At 37.6% G+C, this 23,535-nt stretch overlaps 1 protein-coding gene and 2 non-coding genes across 7 annotated transcripts in view; 1 reads left to right on the top strand and 2 right to left on the bottom strand.

The window, feature by feature from the left end:
- The window catches only part of LOC106090641 (beta-glucuronidase), a 108,497-nt gene that overhangs the window by 38,607 nt on the left and 46,355 nt on the right, over positions 1–23,535 (top strand). Inside the window, exons 1-2 of one of the 5 annotated variants that reach the window (XM_059370273.1) lie at positions 4,830–4,928; positions 5,116–5,271. The exons of 1 other annotated variant lie outside the window; for it this stretch is intronic. Coding sequence is in view for 2 of the 4 variants with exons in the window: in XM_059370271.1 (XP_059226254.1) it covers positions 20,394–20,439 (46 nt within the window). In the remaining 2 variants the exon portion in view is untranslated. Of the gene's footprint in view, positions 1–4,827; positions 4,929–5,112; positions 5,272–20,344; positions 20,440–23,535 lie in introns of those variants that run through there. 3 more of the 5 variants (XM_059370274.1, XM_059370272.1, XM_059370271.1) reach the window with 3 other exon arrangements.
- Positions 11,780–11,851, bottom strand: Trnae-uuc (transfer RNA glutamic acid (anticodon UUC)). The gene has a single exon. It is a non-coding gene; the product is annotated as a tRNA-Glu (tRNA).
- Trnad-guc (transfer RNA aspartic acid (anticodon GUC)) lies at positions 14,456–14,527 on the bottom strand. Its single transcript has one exon. It is a non-coding gene; the product is annotated as a tRNA-Asp (tRNA).

Here is a 23,535-nt window from a genome sequence, read left to right on the forward strand (position 1 = left end):
ATCGGTTTATATGGCAGTATCAAAACATGACCCGATTTGGCCCATTTACAATCCCTACCGACCTACACTAATTTGTGCAAAATTTCAAGCGCCTAGTTTTACTCCTTCGAAAGTTAGCGTGCTTTCGATGGACAGACGGACGGACATGGCTAGATCGACTTAAAATGTCAAGACGATCAAGAATATATATACTTTATAGGGTCTTAGACGCCTATTTCGAGGTGTTACAAACAGAATGACGAAATCAGTATGCCCCCATCCTATGGTGGAGGGTATAAAAATCAGGTGAAGCACTTTTATCTGCAAAATTCAAAATTTTATTTTTCAAAAAATTTTAAATTTCAAAATCGCACCATAAATAAAAATTTGATTTAGGCCTTGTCAAGAGGTTTTCGCTGCACGTAGGGCCATAATATTCTGCGAATAATTTCGGTAACACTCCAGCTATAACCGTTCAAAATTGCAAAGAGTTATGTCTACCCGTTCTCAAACGGCAGATTTTTTTACTATTTTTCCGATTCGCACTTTGTGTTTGTTTGTATTTGCATTTAGGTCAAATTAAGCGTAATTTTGGTCAGTTTCTCTATAATGTAGTATATCGTCAGTCCCCAGCTGCTACGTTATAGATAAAATCGACTGTATATGTTTTTTATTTAAATTGGAATATATATTACGTAAAATATGACCAATAATAAAATGTTTAGTGTGAACATAGGGCATCAACAATCTCTCTCTGGCTAGCTCTATCGTTGGTCAAAGCCTTCCACAACATATGGGTTGTTTCCCACTCACTTTGTACAGCGGATCAGTGTGTTTCTCTGCCGTCCCCTCCTTCGCTGTCCTTATGGATTCCACACCGAAAAAAAACCTTCTTCATATTGAAGAATTTCTTCATCGAGTTGATTAATTTTGCTTTAATGATTTTTCATAGATTCTATGAAATGCGTTTGATCAAAATTTGGGGATATGAAATATTTTATTAAATTGAAGAAATCTTCTTAGAAATTAATGAAATTATATTTCTCAATTTTAACATATCTTCATCAAAACTGACGAACCTATTCATCAACATTCATAAAGGTTTTCATCAATATTTATAAAATTTCTTCAAAATGATTATTCTTCATCAAATTTTATTATTATTCATCAAATTGACACGTATCATAAAATATATGAAATTTCTTCAGTTTGATTATTAAATTTGATGAAATTGGGTTGATAAACACGTTTCCTTTAATTCGATTTTCAGTGCAGTCTGGGACATTTCTCGCTATATAATCGGGTGCCGCGTACCAAGTCCATTTTCTCTTCCGAATTTCTACATCGACAGGGGAAGCATTGGTTCTTTACTGCAATTCTTCATTTGAAATACGGTTTGGCCAGAAAATTCTAAGTATTTGTAGTAGGCAGCGACTTCCAAAAACTTGAATTTTGCGGGTAGTCGCTTGTGTCAAGTTCCAAGTTGTACACCCATATAATAAAGTAAGTTTCACACTACTGTTGAAAATTTTGGCTTTTGTGTCAGTTGAGATTTCCTGCATCCCATACTTTGTTGCGTTAAAGAAAGGCACTTCTAGCCTTGTTGATTCGTACGCGTATGTCTCCTTCTGATCCTCCGTTCTTTGTTTTTTGTTGCCAAGATAGGAAAAGTTATGAACATCTTCAATGACATCGCCGTTTATAGTTAACTCATGTTCCTATCCGCATCAATTTGATCTTAGCTATGTTTATTTTCATTCAAGCGTTCCAATTTCGCTTTAATGTGCTCAAAGCAATGCGCAAAGATGCATATATCATCCCTGTATTCGATGTCTCCAAGGAAATCGTTTATATCTGATGAGGAGGATTCAATCAAAACACTTAAGAAACCGATCATTGCTATTTTCTTGGAGTCTGGAAGGATACAATGTTTTAATTTTTCAAGATTTTCCAAATAATTCCGCAAATTTTGCACTTACCTTCTAATGCAGAACATCCGACTTGAGGTAAAATTAAAAATTCTTTTGACGAGTTTTTTATGTTTGAACACTAGCTGCTGCCTCGAAAAGTAAATAAAAATGAAACAAATTTAATAATTAATAATAAACAATATATTTATTTTTACTTACCTCTGCCTTTTTGATTCATTTTGGTGTTAGCTTTTGTATTTTCATGTTACGGCCACATTTCATAAAACAGCTGACCTTTACAAAACATCTGTTCAAAGTTGCAAATTTCTGCTGGCAAAAAAAAAGTCCCAGTAGAAATTTGTAGATTCTCTATTTTCGAACTGTCAAAATTTGCCCTCTCTCTCTCGCACTCTCTTCTGCTGGCAAATAAAGTACGCGAACGACTTCCCGTAAAAATTTGTGCAAATTTGCAAGTACGCCCTTGTTCCTTAATGGACTGTTCATGGGCACAATTTACAACTTACATACCTAAATCTGAACCGATTTCGAGCAAACTTCTCAGATACTGTTGCTGTCACTGAGGAAACCGTTTTGCAAAATTTTGGCAAGATGGGTCAATAAATGCACTTAATATGTCACTAGAAGTTAAAATCGGGCGATATATATATGTGTGTGTGAGAGCTATATCTAAATCTGAAATGATTTCCATGAAATTCTCCAGTAATATCGAGAGTCATAAGAAAATCCTTCCTGCCAAATTTCGAGAGAATCGGTTAACAAAAGTCCATTTTATTGTAATATTACTAAAAAACGGATTAACATATATATGGGACTATATCTAAATCTGAACCTATTTCGAGCAAACTTCTCAGATAATGTGGTAGTCGTAGAGAAAAATGGTGTGCTAAATTTTGGCAAGATTGGTCAAACAATCCGCATGCAATGGCTCTTGGGGTGAAAATCAAGCGATATACATATACATATGACAGCTGTATCTAAATCTAAATGTCAAGAGAAAATCCTTCCTTTCGAGAGAATCGATTAACAAATAACCATTTTATTGCATTATTACTGAATATCGGACGAACATATATATGCGAGCTATATTCAAATCTCTAGTGCCAAGACCTTTTATACATGTCCCAGTTTCTGCGAATTCAAGCAATACATCCATTTTTTATGGGACTATGACCATTAATTTGAAGAAAGATCTATATGGCAGTTATATTTATATATGGTCCGATCTGGACAATACTCAGCTCGGATTATGGGAGGCTAGAAACAACTCACTGTTTAAAATTTTAGCGATATCGGACTATAAATGCGGCGTTTACGGATTTTAGACCCAAAGTCAGCAGATCCGTCTATAAGGCAGCTAAATCGAAATGGAATGTAGAATTTAGTAAAAAGAAAATTTTACGTTCCGTTTTCGTGTCAGCTGATAAAATTTAAAGTTTGAACAAATTTCAAAATCAAAAGTTTATATTTAGAAACATTGTTATTCTCCCATTCTATGATTGCTCTGTGCAACTTGTTACAATTAATGTTAATAGTTCAGGTTTAGGTAGAATGAATGAAAACTTGAGTTCACTCGTTGGCCAGTCTGACCTGTGGTGAAAAAGTGAGATATATATGAAAATATACAAAAGAAGAAATTACAAGAAGAGCGCCATCGTATCAGCTTATCCATGTTAGCACTTTGTCGTGAGTCTATTCAGGGATTCCAAACAGTTCGCACACACTTCGACCTCACTGGCCTTAAAGAGTGTACACGTATAGCCACAACCCAGTCCCTGCCTCCATCTGCCTCAAATCTTAAAAAATACTATTGTGTTGTGTGTAATGCCAAACATTCCATAAAAATTCCACTAAGGAACAGGGGCAAACTTCTCACATATCAATGAGTACTGTCCTATTCAAATTAAAGCTCAATGACAAGGGGCCTATTTTTTAAAGCCGAGTCCGAACAGCATGCCGCAGTGCGACATCTCTTTGGAGAGAAGTTTCACATGGCATAGTACCTCACAAATGTTTCCAGCATTAGGAGGGGAAAACCACCGCTGAAAATTTTTTTCCAGGATTCAAACCCAGGCCTTCAGCGTCATAGGTGGACATACTAACCTCAGCGCTACGGCGGCATTCTATCAAATGCTTCGTTTTGTAAAAACCATAATTGGCTTTTTCTACTTTAACGAGAGCATAACCAGGCTTTTCGATTTTTACGACGATCAGAAATATATATATTCTTCGTAGGGTGAAATGGAGGCCACCGTAGCGCAGAGGTTAGCATTTCCGCCTATGACGCTGAACGCATGGGTTCCATCCTGGCGAGACCATCATAAAATTTTCAGCGGTGGTTATCCTCTCCTAATGCTGGCGGCATTCGTGAGGTACTATGCCATGTAAAAACTTCTCCCAAAAAGAGGTGTTACACTGCGGCACGCCGTCCGGACTCGGCTATACCATTGAGCTTAAATTGAATCGGACTGCACTCATTGATTTGTGAGAAGTTTGCCCCTGTCCCTTAATGGAATGTTCATGGGCAAATTTGCATATGCATTGTGTGAAACGGATATTTCGATGCGTTGTAAACAGAATGACTAAATGAATATACCCCCTATCCTATGGTGGTGGGTATAATAAAAAACTTATTGAACTTTTGTGTTGAACAATCAAGCGATAGTTGTTTCTACAGCGAAACAATATTTCTTTCGGTATTTCTAAGCTAAAAAGCGTCATACTTAATTTTACTAACCACAGGCTAAGAGTTTCTGTAAGCTTGTGTGTTATCAGTGTTATGACAACGTTAGGTCTTCCGTCGATGATACTGCCTTGCTTCTCTGCTGAGAAAATACGTGCCTCATTCTTTGTGGACAGTAGACGCGGCATTCGCAGCATTGCATTTTTGCCACTATCGCTTGGGGTTAGTTTCAAGTCTCAATTCAGTTGGTTTTCCGTGGTGAGCGAATGCGGTTGCGGTGAAAAAAAATAACAAATTTCTTAGCGAAATAGCAAAAGGGCTTTGCATGCGCATACTGAGTAAGAAAGCCTTCCATTGTTCATGGTTTTGGGTTTGTTTTGTTTGCTTGCACCAAATTCCAATGCTTAGCGATTGCAGAGTGTTTGCATGAAAGTATAGAAAAAAAATTGCCAAAGAAAGTGAAAATGTTTGCTTATTAATTGTTGTTAATTATTTTATTCGGTATATATTGCCCAACTCAAGCAGCGATTGTGTTCGAAATTTAATTTAATTCACCAGAAAAAAAATCAATAAATGTGTGATTTGAAAACAAAATACCAAAGTTAACCTCAAAGTTGACAATTTGAAATTTGTCCATCATTGTGGCATTTGTTTTCTCGGAAACACCTGAAGCAGGAATAGGTAAGAATTGAATTTTCAAAAGATTTCAGTGTCACACACGCGAGTTGGCATACAGTGCCACTATACACATTGAAAAAAGATGGGGTGTATATTGCAAACCTATCAATCTGCATACAAAAAAGGATTATTATGATCGATGTTTTTTGCTCATTATTGCCAAAGATATGAAACTTTCAAATAATGACGATATTTGTAACTTTATATCATTATATTTTAAGGACCACTAGCTTCCGTTTTGAATTTCGATCGCTCTTTCTCATTTTTTATAACAGATGACTGTTATAAACTTAACGTCTTTATTTTTATTCATTTCACTACATGGCAGTCAGCCGGTATAATTATAATAAACTAAACAATTTTAACACTAACAAGTAAAAGCGTGCTAAATTCGACCGAGCCGATTCATTTATACCCTCCACCATATATCGCATCTGTCGTGATCTTTTCCCGATATCTCTTTTTAGACAAACAAAGGATAAAAGATAATAATTGCCATAATATTGGAGCTATATCAAGTTATGGTCCGATACGGACCATAATTGAATTAAAAGCTGGAGACCATAGTAGAAGTCATTGTGTAAAATTGTAAGAATTGCGCCTTTTAGGGGATCAAGAAGTAAAATAGAGAGATCGATTTATATGGGAGCTGTATCAAGCCATAGACCGATTCGGACCATATTTGACACGTATATTGAAGCTCATGGAAGAAGACGTTGTACAAAAATTTCATGGAAGAAGACGTTGTACAAATTTCAGCCAAATAGGATAATAATTACGCCATCTGGAGGTTCAAGAATTCAAGATCCTAAATCGGTTTATATGGCATCAATATCAGGTTATGGACCAATATAAACCATACTTACCACAATTGTTGAAAGTCATAACTCAAGACGGCGTGCGAGATTTCAGCCAAATCGGATAGGAATTGCGCCCTCTAGACGCTCAAGAAGTCAAGACCCAATACTTCGACCACATGACGATATAAGTTCATCCGATTATGTCAAAGAGCTGTTGAAAACTATACCATGATTCTTCATTCAATCGACTATCTCAATTCTTTGATTATCTGACATAATATCAACATTAATCTGATAGTAATGCAATTTGACTGCTTCGGATTATTAGTAGGGCCGTTGGCAGATTCCCATAGTGAAATCAGCTATACAATCCTCAATTTTTGACAATGTATTCCCAGTATATACCTGGATATCATCGGCATACATCCGAATACAACAATTCCTCAGCTGCGGCGGGAGATCATTGGTATGCATCGAAAAGAGTAAAGGTCCCAAGATCGAACCTTGCGGAATATCACGTTTGACAGACTGTGGCCGAGAGCATTTATCACCAATTGTAACATACTGATACAGTTCCGTATAAACTCGGTAATATCTAAAGGGTGATTTTTATCTTTTTCGAAACACTGATTTAAACAGTGCGCATGTTTCGTGTTTTGTTTCACTGTCAAACATCTTCAGTTTGGTCTATTTATTAACCATGAATCGTCTTACAAACGAACAACCCTTGCAAATTATTGAATTTTATTATCAAAATGCGTGCTTTGTTAAGAAAGTTAATTGCGCGCCCATATTTTTCTCTTTTTTGGCTCAATGGATGCGTAAAAAGAAGGTATTGTCGATTTGGAGTGAAGATCAGCCAGAAGCGTTGGGAGAGCTACCTATGCATCCAGAAAAAGTCACAGTTTGATGCGGTTTATGGGCTGGTAGCATCATTGGACCGTACTTCTTCAAAGATGATGCGAATCGTAACGTAACAGTCAATGGTGAGCGCTACCGTGAGACCATATCCAACTTCTTTTTCCCAAAGTGCAAGAACTTGACTTGCATGATATGTGGTTTCAACAAGACGGAGCCCCAGCACGCGTAACAATGGACTTATTGAGAGGCGATTTCGGTGAACATTTTATTTCACATTCGGAATCGATCAATTGGCCGCCTAGATCGTGCGATTTAACGTCTTTAGACTATATTTGTGGGGCTATATTAGAGCTCATGTCTGTACAAACAAGCCTGCTTGAAATGACGCATTGTAAGACAACATTGAAGCATTTATTCGTGATATACCGGACGAAATGTTGGAAAGAGTATGCCAAATTGGCCAATATTTCCATGAAATAGTCTTCAAACATTAAATTATATGGACCGTACTATAGATTCAAATAAAGATTTTCTGCATATTTCTAAATTTTATTTTTGATTTTTTTTTTTTTTTGAATTTTTTTTTTTTTGAAAAACTTTCCTAAGCTTTTAAAAAATCACTCTTTATAAGAGCAATTATTCAAATATTTCCCTCGCGGAAATCAGACTGCTTGTAAGCCATTCCCAATAAAAAATTGGGAAGTTGTAGCGAGATTACCGAATTGATTACTTTGAGACAATGGGCTAGACCTAGATAAGGATAATGCAGGGACTGGACTAGTGTAGGCAATAAAATAATATTTCACTTTAGAGCTATATAAAGTTAATATTCGAGATATCAGTCAAATCAGTTTATATACTTTTAGTATCTAGAATTATATTTGATGTCTCTAATCTTAAGAAATAACGTGAGATTGTTACGAAGTATTCAATTTAATATGGGCTAAACATGGAGGCCACCGTAGCACAGAATTTAGCATGTCGGCTTATGGCGCCGGACATCTGAGGGAACATAAGTAAAAAAATGTTAGCGGTGGTTATCCCCTCCTAATGCCGGCTACATTTGTCAGGTACTATGCCATGTAAAAACTTCTCCCCAAAGAGGTTTCGCACTGCGGCACGCTGTTCAGACTTGGCTATAGAAAGGAGGCCCCTTATTATTGGGCTTTAGCTTGAATCGGACATAATATGTGAGAAGTTTACCCCTGTTCCTTGATGGAATGTGCATGGACAAACTTGCAAACATGGTTTTTGAGGAACAGTTTCGTGTTCCCCATTGCATAAGTAACAAATAACGCTATTCTCAGTGTACTCATATATAAGCAACAATATTTTGCTTTCTGCATTACATCCATCGTCTTCCTAAACTTTGTCTTTGTCTTTGCCTGTTCCGTATTCAGTGTCAAACAACTACGAAAATGAGTAGCACAATAGTGAAAAGTGCAAAATAAAACACATATATATACGCCCACGAGTGACAACATCTAAGGCACAACGAAATTAAATAACATGGAACACGTGATAATTCCTATTAGACTGACATTTCTGTCAATCCTATAGTCATAAATATAACAAAATATGAAAAAACGTGAATGTAAGTTTAGGTAATAGAATGACAAAACGAATTTTTGTTACAAATCAAATATTTTTGCTACCTTTGAATATGTAGCATACTTTTAGGGATAACTAGTTGGTTTAAACGGCAAACATTGGGCAACAACTTTTGATCGTTTCAGTCATTTGTAGTGTAAGACAATGCTTTTCAGAAACATTGGCTGTTAGTTTAATACAGAGCGAGATGTATCACAGTTAACCACTTTTGATATCTCTTTCTTTCTGGAGGATATAACTTTTAATCTACTGAACCGAACTTCTCACATATCAATAAGCTCTGTCCGGTTCAAGTTTAAGCTCGATGATAAGGGCCTTCTTTTTATAGCCGAGTCCGAATGGTGTGCCGCAGTGCGACACCTCTTTGTGGAAAAGTTTTTACATGGCTGCCATACCAAATGTCGACAGCATTAGGAGGGAATAACCACCGCTGAAAATTTGCATGCTGTTCTAGCCAGGATTCGAACCCAGGCATTCAGCGCCATAGGCGGGCATGCAAACTTCTGAGCTATGATGGCCTCCATTCTGAGTTACACGTATTTATATTACTGTGCCGACTGTTGTTGGTACGTCCATGGTGCACAACCGAAATCACAGATGTGTCATACCAGCACTTGAAATAAGAATGTTACTCCTGGTAGCTTCAATCGTTGGACGTGCGTTCGGTTAAGCAAACACGATCGGTTTGTGAGTTTACGAAATGCTCAATTGGAAAAATCACCTAGTTCATGAAGGCCCTACCTCCTTTGCTGTTTTTAGCCTAACTTTTTTTTTGACTGATAGTGGTTTGGCAATGCTTACAGTAGCATTTTAATGATTTATGATGCAATACACAAACATTTTGTTCAATTTGAGATGTCTGAGTTCGGCAACAATAGCCGGTTGTAGTTTTAAAACGCAATCGAACCAATACGCTCCTTAACGAATAGATTAGGTTAGGTTAGGTTGAAAAGCGGGTGCAGATATTAATCCGCCCCATGCCAATATGGACATATACCTAAGCCAGTAATCGGCTTGTTGTGCGCTCTAAAAACATTAAAAAAAGCTTAATAAAAAAAATTTTAAGAATTCCGTGTTACTTACAAAATCCTAAATGGTTTTCAATACCACTTCCCTAAGTTGGTTCATGTCTGGTATTGTGGCCCCACCTAACTACCGGTATCTGTTAGACGCAAAAGCACTTGCCGCACCGATTTTACATAAGTGAGCTCGTAGTCCTATGTATACCAAAAGCTATACTGACCTCCTTCTTGCTTCCTTTCAATAATAATCTTGTCTTCTGACGATCTGGATTTCCCCATAGGATTTTCGCCGTCCTGCCGAACGTTTCGCTGTTCCACAATGTTGCATGCACATTTGTCGCCCACTGCCTTAACACGGACCTTCGCGAATAACTTTAATTTTAAATAAACTCAGAAGCAATTACTTTTGGAGGCGAATAACAATATAATGTGCTGTAAATAAAACAAAAATCATGTAGCTATCATTTGCAATTTGACAGATATACCTGTAATATACAGGGTGCGCCAGACAAACTTACTTATTGGAAAGGTCAATAAAGAAGTACTTCCGTTATTGCAGTAATTCTGTTTTTATTTGAGAATACTATGTCCAAATTTGTTTTCATACGATCTTGAAAATGTCATCGGGCGACCCCTTTTGCGCATACCCTGTTCAGTTCATATCCCTTTGTAGCATATCAACCGGTACGTTGCCAATGGGGCTGCGAATGTTGTTCTTGAGGTGTGCTATGGGACTTGGTCGGATTTACACCATTCGAATAACGTGTGTTTTGGTAGTTGACGCAACCGGAAATTCGAAAGTTAGCCTCGTCACTGAAAAAACACTAGCATTTCACATGCATTTTAACGGGCAAAAAAATCACGTTCAATTAGTTCTTCAGCAACAGCCAATTTATAGGGATGACATTTAAGTTCTTGACGGAGAATTCGTCGAACAGTGATGTCAGAAATTCCCAAAGCAGCTGCGAGCCGAACGCCGGGGAGAACGCACAATTGGCTGCCCGACTCTTTTGATATTTACCGGAGTTCTGATTGTCCTTTGAAGTCCATTTCTGGGTTAAACGACGCTTTCACTCTCCCGAAATGAGTAAATCCATGACAAAATCGAATTACGGCCAGGAACGAGTTTGTGAGGAGGAATTTCTAAGCAACAACTGAGCGACCGTTAGAAAAGGAGCTCTCAACGGCAAAAGCCATCTGCTTCTCAAACTCCCCGTCCAACTCACCACTCGGGAGTTTTTTTTTTTTTTTTTTTCAAATAAGTGAGTTTCTCTGGTGGTCCCCTTACATTTTTGGCGTACACTTTTTGTTTGAAGGCATAAATACGGTTTAAGTAGTTATTTTGTCTGGTGTTATTTTATATGATTTGCAAATTAGGTTAGTTTTAAGTGGCAGTCTGCCATTAGACTCAGTTAGACGTTTTCGTCCATTGTGATACCACAGGAACGGAAGAAGGAAGATGCCTTCTAGTTCCTACCGTTGAACCATCCAGATCGCTTTAAAAAAGCCTAATAACTCGCGACTGTGCACATTCGCTAAATCACACAGGTTCTCAAGGAAATGAGAACTTAAAGTGGAACTCCTTCTGACTGCTAGTGCGGGACACACACGGAAGGTGTTCTATAGTCTCTTCTTCTTCGATGTACTCACAGCATCTGCAAAAGTCGTTGCTGGCAACCTTCAGTCTGTCAGCATGTTTTCCGATTAGACAGTGACCTGTCATGACGGACACATGACTGAGACGTCTGTTCTAGCCAATGACAGCAAACCAGTAGACCTCTTCAAGTCTAGATTAGGCCACATAGTTTTGGAGTGCTCACAGCCTCTTGTGGCCATCTATCATTCGTTGTCCTTCGGGCCTGGGCCTGAAAACTTAACTTACATGTCGCCGATATACTGTAATTAAAACTATTTTAAAACCATAGCTCTTGTGTGTTGACTTTATTTTAAAGCTCACTGTATATAAATTGTGTTTAGTTTTGGTAATTGATTTGCTAATAAACATATTTGAATACTAAGTTTTAATATTGGTTTACATTTAAATGTTTATATGGCTAAATTAACGATTTAGATTGAACTTAACAATGAACAAGCTTCAAAATTGTTTCAGAGAGTGTATTTACATATTATATCATTATTCTATTGTTTTTTTTTTTATTTGAATAAAATATAATTTATAAATTTTGGGTGTATTAAGAAAAAAATTATTCAAAATATTTCCCATACCGGGAATCGAACCCGGGCCTTCTGGGTGAAAGCCAGATATCCTAGCCACTAGACCATATGGGACATATATGAGGAGAGTGTTCAATGGCATTGTAAAATTAGCCTTACGATGCGTACAAAACAAACAACGAAAAAAGCTCTAGTTATATAGTACTGTTTAAACTAACAGTACGAATGAAATACAAAATTTATCTATACAGTACTAATTGTGAAAGCTGTACCTTGGCATGTGTACAGTTAAAACCGTTTTTATATTCCGTATGAGGGAAGGTTCATATCTCTTTACCCAACAGACTGATGGCAATTTCGCCAATCCGTTTATAACATTCCGAACACTTGGTCTCTGAACCTATGAAGTACATATATACATATGTATTTTCTTAATCGTGATGACATTTTAAGACAATCTAGCTGTCTGTGGAATAAGTAAAATTGGTTTCTGGCACAAATTGGAAAATTAATAGAGCTTGCAAAATATCGATGGCACTATCGATATTTTATTTTAATAAAAATAAACAACCCGACACTGAATGTATCCTATAAGATACAATGAACTTATAGAGGGCGTAATTTTCATCAAATTGGGCTAAAATTGTGTACAATGATTTCGCCTATAACTTCCAACTGACGAATTAAATTTGGTTTTATTCATTCGATGCATTGACATTTCTTTTATATAAATCGATCACTTGAGTTTTACTTCTCATTTTCGTTTGAAACATAGGTGATGGAAACTTGGCGATAGTATCGATTTATTTCGAAGATGGTCTATATCGGACTATATCTTAATATAACCCCCATATAGATCGATCCGCCGATTTAGGGTCTTAGGCCCATAAAAGCCGTATTTATTATCCGATTTTGCTGAAATTTGAAACAGTGAGTTGTGTTGGGCCACTCGACATTTTTCTTCAATTTGGCCCAGATCGGTCCAAATTTGGATATAGCTGCCATATAGACCGATCTCTCGATTTCAGGTTTTGAGCCCATAAAAGGCGCATTTATTGTCCGATGTCGCCGAAATTTGGGACAGTGAGTTAAGTTAAGCCCCTCGACATATCTCTGCAATATAGCACAGATCGGTCTAGATTTGGATATGGCTGCCATATAGTTCGATCTCTCGGTTTAAGGTTGTGATCCCATAAAAAGCGCATTTATTGTCCAATGTCGCCGAAATTTGGGACAGTGAGTTGTGTTAGGCCCTTCGAAATTCTTCTTCAATTTGGCTCAGATTGGTCCAGATTTGGATATGGCTGCCATATAGTTCGATCTCTCGGTTTAAGGTTTTGATCCCATAAAAAGCGCATTTATTGTCCAATGTCGCCGAAATTTGGGACAGTGAGTTGTGTTAGGCCCTTCGACATTCTTCTTCAATTTGGCTCAGACTGGTCCAGATTTGGATATAGCTGCCATATAGACCGATCTCACCATTTAAGGTTTTGTGGCCATAAAAGGCGCATTTATAGTCCGATTTCGCCGAAATTTGGGACAGTGAGTTGTGTTAGGTTATTCGACATTTTTTGCAACTTGACTCAAATCGGTTCAGATTTGGATATAGCTGCCATATAGACCGATTAAGACTTGGCCCCATAAAAAATGAACTGATTTGGATCATACTTGACATGAATATTGGAAAATTGGAAATGGCTAGATCGACTCAGAAATTTATTCCAATATACCATATCAGTATTTCACTTTAGCAGGGCTGCGAAGTCAAGCAATTTTGACTCAACTCCGACTCGATCACTTAATAAGTAAAAAGTCGTTAAGTTCGGCCGGGCCGAACTTTGGATACCCACCACCTCAGTTATATATGTAAACCAACTTTCGTCAAAATCCGGTAAAAAATGTATACCTTATGCCCCATAGCAGCTATATCGAAATATATTTTGATTTGGACCAAATACTTATAAGTACAAGTCATTGTTCAATTGTATATAACTAATTATTGGTCTTTGTAGTAGCTATATCTAAAAATAAACCGATTTGAACCATATACGACGCAGATGTGGAAAAGCCTAACATAAGTCAATGTGTCAAATTTCAGCGAAATCAAGCAATAAATGCGGCTTTTGTGGGTCTTAAATCCTAAATCGGGAGATCGATACAAATTTGAACGTTTTAGGTCCTCAGGATTGAATTGGTAGAAAACGGGGTTTTAAAGCACATTTACAAAAAAAAAAGAAAACATGAAAACCTAACCATAACCTTATTGAAGGTTCTAACCTTATTATATCATATAAACTACGTTGTCTCGTACATTTTGCATATTTTTTCCATAGCAATATTTCAGACATGTACTCAAAATTTGTCCTTACATTAATTTATGCAAATTTTGGTAAAAATCGGCCCATATTACTAAATAATCTGATAAATCTAACACCACCACCTTGGGTGTGCAATTCTTAGTTGATTTGACTGAAGTTAACAAAGAATATTATTTTTTGGCTTCGAACACTATCTTCGGCTAACGGGACCAATGTTCTGTCATAGCCAATTTAAGTAAGTAAGTAATGCTTCCAACACTCGAGACAGTCTAAACACAGCTATATGTAGGATTTGAGAGCAGTGTACCGGCCTTCAAGTTTGCTTTGCTCATTAGCAACTGAATCCGTTAACTTTTCAAACAATGTTTAAAATGTTTGTTTAAAAACAAAAAACTTTGATCTCCCCGACGGGGAATTGAACCCCGGTCTCCCGCGTGACAGGCGGGGATACTAACCACTATACTATCGAGGATGTTGGCGAAGGTTTGGTAAAGAAAATTAATCTGCCTATTGTTGCCATGACTTTGAATTTTTCAAAGTTTGGTGAGGAAGGTAGCGGACAATTTGAAGAACAAGTAAAAAGCTTTTTTTAGACTAACATGAGTATAAAACATAAAACACTTAAATTCAACGATATTTTCTATGGCGAACAACAGTATCTTATCATTGAAAGCTATCTGTTGTAGGCGTTGAATCACATTCCCTAGTATGAAGTGGCACAGCGGGTAAGGGGAATGGTTTCTCTTTGCATTCCACAAATGTGCCTCTAAATCTTGATATTTCCAATAATAAAATGTAAGAACTTAGTGAACCAAACGTTCAGAATATGGTCAAAAGTTTGTACGAAAGTTAATTCATCCGAATTAACGAACAAGTATAAAGGCGTTAATTTCGCCAGGCCCGAACTTTGGATACCCATCCAATATGTAGGTATGTATACCACCTTTCGTCATAATCCGGTGAAAATGCATAACTTATGCCCCCATAGCAGCTTTATCGAAATATGGTCCGATTTGGGCTTAGTTCGACATGGATATTGAGTGGTCTATTAAGTACAAGTCATTGTTCAATTTTGTAGAACCAAATATTGGTCTTTTTGGTAGCAATATCCAAATATAGACCGATATAACCCAAATATGACACGAATGTCGAAAAGCCTAACATAAGTCACTGTGTCAAATTTCAGCGAAATTGGATTATAAATGTGCCTTTTATGGGGTTAAGACTTTAAATCAAGAGATCGGTTTATATGGCAGCTATATCAATATCTGATCCGATCTGGGCCAAATTGAAGAAGGCTGACGAAGGGCCTTACACAACTCACTGTCGCAAATGTCGACGAAATCGAACAATGAATGTGCTTTTTATAGGACCAAGACTTTAAATCGAGAGATCGGCAGCTATATCCAAATCTGAACCGATCTGGGCCAAATTGAGCAGGGCTATCGACTAACACAACTCCCTGGCCCAAATTTCGAAATCGGACAATAAATGCGCCTTTTATGGGTCCAAAACCTTAAATCGAGAGATTAGTCTATATGGCAGCTATATCCAAATCTGAACCGATCTGGGCCAAATCGCAGAAAGTTGTTGAAGAGCCTAACGCAACACACTGTTCCAAACTTCGGCGAAATCGGACAATAAATGCGCCTTTTATGAGCCCAAAACCTTATATCGAGAGATCGGTCTATATGCAGTTATATCCAAATCTGAACCGATCTAGGCCAGATTAAAAATAAAATGTTGAAGGGCCTAACACAACTCAATGTTCCAAATTTCGGCGAAATCGACTTTTAAAGGCGATTTACCTTAAATCGAGAGATCGGACTATATGGCAGCTATATCCAAATCTGGACCGATTTGTGCCATATTGCAGAAAGATGTCGAGGGGCCTAACTTAACCCACTGTCACAAATTTTGGGAGCATCGGACAATAAATGTGCCTTTTATGGGCATAAAACCTTATATCTAGACATCGGTCTATATGGCAGCTATATCCAAATACGGACCGATCCCGGACAAATTGCAAAAATTCAGCCAAATCGGACAAAAATTGCGGCTTCCGGGGGCTCAAGAAGTCAAATCGGGAGGTCGATTTATATGGTAGCTATATATAAATGTGAACAGATATGCCCATTTGCAATCGCCAACGACCTTCATCAATATTAAGTATCTGTGCAAAATTTCCAGCGGCTAGCTTCACGCGTTCGACCGCTATCGTGATTTCGACATACGGACGAACGGACATGGCTAGATCAAATCAGAATGTCGAGACGATCCAGAATATATATACTTTATGGGGTCGCAGATCAATATTTTGAGGTGTTACAAACGGAATATACAAATTACATATGCTACATGTGCAAAAATTGTCAAAAGACACCTACCGTGTAATACAGCCTTTAGTAATCAAGGAGTAGCCACACGACTCTAATAGGCTATCTACAGCTTGACGATTCATTGAATCCATTAGAGGTCATTATATCCCAAAATAAAGATTGATGTATGCCAAGTAACTAATTCTGCGTATTAGTTAAATCAACATCTCTTTAGGCCGTTGACCCTTATTATGGGGCTTTCGGAAGAAGATAAGGACAAAAAGAGCAGAATGCAACGCAATAGAAATAGAACTCAATGAAAGCTGAAATGAATAAAAACAATAGCATTGAATAAAAATAGAATAGACAAGCACACTAAGATAATAACGGCACAAATAAACAAGATAAAGGAAACCGAATTCAGTCTGTCCCAGTAGGTTCGTGGCAGACCTAACATGGACGATGACCGATATTTGTTGAGTTGAGGGCGGAACATTTCTTTACCCTCTCTTGATGTCACGAGATTAAATTGACCTTATTTTACAAATGCTACCGAACATTGGTCTTTTTGTGTTCTTTGTTTCCCCCGCTTAAACGAGACGCCTTGCATGCCCATCTCTATATCAGCAATTGCTAACTAGTAGTTGCGGAATGGAAAGCGACAGAAATGAACCAACAAACAAAAAAAGGGGCACAACAAATTGATTTTCAATGAGAAGAAGATAAACTATAGTTGAAATTAGCAAAATAAAATGTCCGAGTAAATTAAAAGTGTTTGTATGTTACCTACATATGTAGGTATATACATCATTTTCTGTATTTGGAGGCGTTTTTAAACAGTGGACTACGATTGCATAAAACCAATTATACCAAAAACCAATAATAAAAGTACGTTTACATTGGACATTAAACCCGGATTTATGGCCTTTTCGAGACTTTAAGTGCTAAATCCTGTGTTTTTTTTCAGGTTTCACCTTTCAAAAATAAATCGCAATTTTGCAGGATTTTTTTTAAATCCCAAATAAACCCGATTTCATGGCAGAAAAATCGATAAAAGTACTAAAATATGCAACTGTTTCCATGAATTGTGTATGGTTGTGAATGATATGCACATTCATGTATACGCATGTACGCTTGTGTATGTCGCTTAAATCCCCAAAAAAACTACTCCATTACATTACGATTCATTATTATTATTATGATCAATACGATACACCAGGGACGGGATAGCTGTGAGCCCCACACAAGCTGACAATGACTTCTTGAGCCGACCAGAGGCTCAAGAAGTCAAGATTCGGGTTTATATAGCAGCTAAAGGGTGATTTTTTTGAGGTTAGGATTTTCATGCATTAGTATTTGACAGATCACGTGGGATTTCAGACATGGTGTCAAAGAGAAAGATGCTCAGTATGCTTTGACATTTCATCATGAATAGACTTACTAACGAGCAACGCTTGCAAATCATTTTCAGTGAATGGGCCCTAGAAAAGTTGGCAGAAAATCCGCTTTTTTATCGACAAATTTTGTTCAGCGATGAGGCTCATTTCTGGTTGAATGGCTACGTAAATAAGCAAAATTGCCGCATTTGGAGTGAAGAGCAACCAGAAGCCGTTCAAGAACTGCCCATGCATCCCGAAAAATGCACTGTTTGGTGTGGTTTGTACGCTGGTGGAATCATTGGACCGTATTTTTTCAAAGATGCTGTTGGACGCAACGTTACGGTGAATGAACACATTTCGAACCGAACACTGATTTTGGTAATAAAATTCAATGATTTGCAAGCGTTGCTCGTTAGTAAGTCTATTCATGATGAAATGTCAAAGCATACTGAGCATCTTTCTCTTTGACACCATGTCTGAAATCCCACGTGATCTGTCAAATACTAATGCATGAAAATCCTAACCTCAAAAAAATCACCCTTTATATCAGGCTATGAACCAAATTGGACCATACTTAGCGTAGTTATTGAAAGTCATAATAAAACACCTAATACAAACTTTTTGCCGAAATTGGGTAAGAATTGTGCAGTCTAGAGGCTCAATATTTTAAAATTCCAGCGCAGTTATTGGAAGTCATAACAGAACACCTCATACAAAATTTTAGCCAAATTGGATAAGAATTACGGCCTCTAGAGTACCAAGAAGTCAAGATCCGAGATCGGTTTATATGGCAGCTATATCGTGTTATGAACCGATTTGGACTATACTTACCATAGTTTTTGGAAGTTATAACCTCATACAAAATTTCAGCAAAATCGGATAAGAATTGCGCTGTCTAGAGACTCAAGAAGTCAAGATCCAAGTTCAGTTCAATAGCTGCTTTATCAAAACATGGACCGTTATGGACCATTTACAATCCCAACCGACCTACATAAAATAGAGAGTACTTGTGCAAAATTTCAAGCGCCTACCTCTACTCCTTTGAAAGTTAGCGTGCTTTCCACAGACTGACGTAAAATGTCAGTGCCCCAAAAACATGGTCCCACATTGTCCCAAATACCTTTATCTGAGCCCCATATTACGATGGTCAGTAAATAATTGTTGTTTGTGGGGTATTATGGGAAAGGGGTAGACCCCCAGAAAATTGGTCCCGAAAGTGGATGTCAATTTCGTGCTCTACTCTCCAATACCTTTCATTTGAGCCCCACATCGACATGGTCGGTAAATATTTCCAATTTAGGGGTGTTTTGGGGAGTGGGGTTGTTCCCCAAACATTTAACCCTGAAAGTATATCAGCTTCTCTATTCTCATATATCGATACGTCATTTAGTTCAAACCCATATTGCCATTGGCCTCGAAATTGGATATCAAAGTCGTTTTCTAATCTCAAATACCTTTCATTTAAACCCCTTATTGCAAAAGTCAGCAAATACGTCCGGGGTATGGACTCTAAAAGCTATCCGTATCGAGCTCTACGGTTTTGAAGACCCAAATGGTCTTGACGAGCTAATACGTCCTACTTGGGGGTTTTTATAGTGTTGGGACGTCCCCAAACAGTTGGTCCCGAATGTTGATATCAGATTCGTGGTCTACTCCCATACCTTTATTTTGAGCCCCATATTTCCATAGTCGGCAAAAATGACTGCGTAGGAGGATGGGGCGGCCACTCAGTGACTCGGCCTTGAAAATTTTTATCAGATACGTGTCCTACTCTAAAATAGCTCTTATATGAGACCCATATTGCAATGGTCAACAAATACTTCCTATTTGGGTGGTGTTATGGGGTGGGTTGGCCCCATAGAAACTTAGGGTTTTGGGACCACAAAAGGCGCATTTGTTGTCCGATTTCGCCGAATTTTGGGAGAGTGCTTTGTGTTAGGCTCTTCGAAATTTTTCTGCGCAAATCGGTCTAGATTTAGATATAGCTGCCATGTAGACCGATTTTGTTAGACTTTTCGACATCCGTGTCATATATAGTTCAGTTCGGTTTATTTTTAGATATAGCTAAAGTACTTATTAGTATTAGGTCCAAATAGGAACATATTTCGATATAACTTCTATGGGACATAAGGTATGAAATTTTCACCGGATTTTGATGAAAGGTGGTTTACATACATACCCGAGGTGGTGGGTATCCAAAGTTTGGCCCAGCCGAACTTAACGCCTTTTTACTTGTTTTTTAATAATATAAGATTCCCATGGAGTATGAACCAAATAGGAACGCAGACATATCTTTCAATATACAATTTGTTTAACCCTGCATCTATTTTATTTGTCTATGGTGTTGTTGAGCAGATTAAACATTTTCGCTTTTTCCAAAGGGACACAAATGGTGGAATTTTTACTTGTTCGTGTACGCATTTAGGCGGAAATCTAAAACCATTGGTAATTGAGTTTATACCTCCTTCGCGTGCATATGTATATGTCGCAATGTCAAAATGGTGGCTAATGTAAAATTTGCATAGTTCTGGTTTTTAGTCTAACATCTGCCGCTTATCGCAACAAACTGAATTTTAGTTGTAATTTTAAAAATAAACTAACAATTGAATTAAGTCTTCTGCGATTGGTTCCCAATAAAAGAATGCGCGTCAAATTTAAACTATTTCTTCATAAATTTGAAATATACGGTAAGAATTGTCTTTGGCTTGTCCCAGTGTCAGTCGGTATATCAACCTAAATGCTTGATTTTGGGAACTCCTGCAGCGCGTCGAGTGTGTTAGTAGGTGTTCTACAGTTTCTTTGCTTGAATTGGTGCCAAGAAAATTGAAGGTGCGATTTGCCCAAGAAATGGGTCAATCGCACTCAGTGTATGTGAAGTGCCTGTTGCAAAGAATGAATATTGATTGGAATTTAGGTTGACTCAATTCCTATTTTATGGGCTTTTACACCACCGCCGTAGCCATCACATTTCTTGGCAGTTAGTTGAAGACCACATTTGTTGATCGCTTTTATAAGCTAAGTACTTTTCTTCGCTTGAATTCAGTTTATACTTATATCTGAGAAAGAAAGAACTGTCGCATTATATTTACCAGACATTAAGAAAAATCTCCGCCTTGAATCAACAATAAAATAGTGAGTAAAATATTATTGGCAACAATGTTGAATTCAAAGTAAAACAACATTAAGAACGGATTTAAAGTGAAATCTTTATAAATGATGATACCAAAATACATTCTCTCTTTTTTCATGAACGTGATTTTTTAAGGGGAAAATAAGTGATATTCATGAATGAAACGAATTTTAAACCAATGGTAGTGTTTGGTGCTACGCACAAAAAAGTCGTACTAAAATCAATTTTAATATTCTTACTTAACGCTCACATTAAGCATACTTTTTATGAGTTTTAGCGGGCTCATTTGGCAATATCAAGTGTTAAAAAAATCAAACATACAAAACAGCGCCCAAAATTAAAATTAAATCATTCTAAAATTCAGGAAATTGAATTTGAGAATTTTGCACTTGAATTTAGTAAACCCTATACTTATGACACAGCTGAGGCTTGATTCAAGTGAACTTTTCTTAATTTTTTTTTTTTTTGAGTGTAAGGCAGCGCAAAATCTACCAAAGTCAAGAGAACTATTGGGTTGCCTAAAAAGTAATTGCGGATTTTTTAAAAGAAAGTAAATGCATTTTTAATGAAACTTATAATCAACTTCAATCAAATATATAATTGTCATTTTGTTCGATAACCTTTTGCCATCTTCCTGGCAAATTTAGAATTCCACGCTCATAGAACTTCTGGCCTTTATCTGCAAAAAACTGAACCAAGTGCGATTTTATAGCCTCATCATTGCCGAAAGTTTTACCATTTAAGGAGTTCTGCAAAGATCGAAATAAATGGTAGTCTGATGGTGCAAGGTCAGGGCTATATGGTGGATGCATCAAAAGTTCCCAGCCAAGCTCACTCAGTTTTTGGCAAGTGACCAAAGATGTGTGCGGTCTAGCGTTGTCCTGGTGGAATATGACACCTTTACGATTGACCAATTCTGGTCGCGTCTCCTTAATGGCTGTATTCAATTTGTCCAACTGTTGACAGTAAACATCCGAATTAATCGTTTGGTTCCTTGGAAGCAGCTCAAAATATACCACACCCTTCCAATCTCACCAAACAGACAGCATAATCTTCTTTTAGTGGATATCAGCCTTTGAAATGGTTTGAGCTGGTTGACCATGCTTGGACCATGATCGTTTTCGACTAACGTTATTGTCAACAATCCATTTTTCATCTCCAGTTATGATTCGTTTTAAAAACGGATCGAATTCATTGCGTTTAAGGTGCATATCACAAGCGTTGATTCGGTTTGTTAAATGAATTTCTTTCAATACATGTGGTACCCAAATATCAAGCTTTTTCACCAGTTCAAGACCTTTTATGTGATAATGAACGATTGATTTTGGTATATTTAACTTCTCTCTTATGTCACGCTCAGTTACATGACGATCCAATTCGATTAATGCTTAAAATTTGCTTAAAATTTGTCAACGCCGACTTTATGAAAAATCAGCAATTACTTTTTGGGCAACCCAATAAATGTCCACATAGACATTCGGCGTTGAGAGGAACTAATAGAAAGGAGTGTGTTCTGCAGAAAATTTTAAAGTGTGTGGACATTGGGGATAGAGAATAGCTTGCCAACATTCGCGATGGTCAGTAAAAAATTGCTGTTTGTGGGGTATTTTGGGAAAGGGATGGACCCCCAGAAAATTGGTCTCGAAAGTGGGTATCAATTTGCTCTACCTTCCATGTCCGGTAAATATGCCCGATTTAGGGGTGTTTTGGGGATTGGGGTGGTCCCCCAAACACTAAGCCCGGAAAATATATCAGCAACGTGCTCTATTCTCATATATCTATATATGATTTATTTGAACCCCATATTGCCATTGCCCTCAAAATTGGATATCAAATTCGTTTTCTAATCTGATTTAAACTCCTTATTGCAAAAGTCAGCAAATATGTCCGGTTTGGGGTATTGGCCCAAAAAACTATGAATATTTAGTTCCACTCTCTTTAAGACCCAAATTGTCTTGGTGAGCAAATACGTCCAATTTGGGGGTTGTTATGGCGGTGGGATGTCCGCTAGACAGTTGGCCCCTAATTTTGATATCAGATTCGTGGTCTACTCCCACATACCTTTAATTTGAGCCCCATATTTCCTAGTGGGCAAATATGACCGGCTTGGGGGGTGTTTTGGGGGATGGGCGGCCAATCAGTGAGTTGGCCTTGAAAATATATATCGGATTCGTGTTCCACTTTAAAAACCCTCTTATTCGGGCCTCATATTACAATAGTCAGAAAATACTTACTATTTGGGTGGTGTTGTGGAGGTGGCGTGGCCCCATAGACACCTTTCCCGAATATTGATATCAAATTCGTGCTTTACTCCCAAAGACCTTTCATTTGAGCCCTATATTCCCATGGTCGGTAAATTTTTCCCCTTTGGGTAATGTTTTTGGTGAGAGGCGGCCCCCCAAACACTTGGTCCCATATTTGGATACCAGATTCGAATTCTACATTCAAATACCTTTTATTTAAGCCCCATATTCCCATGGTCAGTAAGTAAGTCCAGTTTGGGGTGGACCCCAGAAACGTGGTCCCAAATTTGGATATCAGATTCGTATTTTACACGTAAATACCTTTCATTTGAGTCCCATATTGCCATGGTCGGTAAATATGTCTGATATATGGGGTGTTTTGGGGCTTGGGGTGGTCCCCCTAGCACTTG

The sequence above is a fragment of the Stomoxys calcitrans genome, chromosome 5, assembly GCF_963082655.1.
Source record: "Stomoxys calcitrans chromosome 5, idStoCalc2.1, whole genome shotgun sequence".
In the NCBI taxonomy this organism is placed as follows: domain Eukaryota; kingdom Metazoa; phylum Arthropoda; class Insecta; order Diptera; family Muscidae; genus Stomoxys; species Stomoxys calcitrans.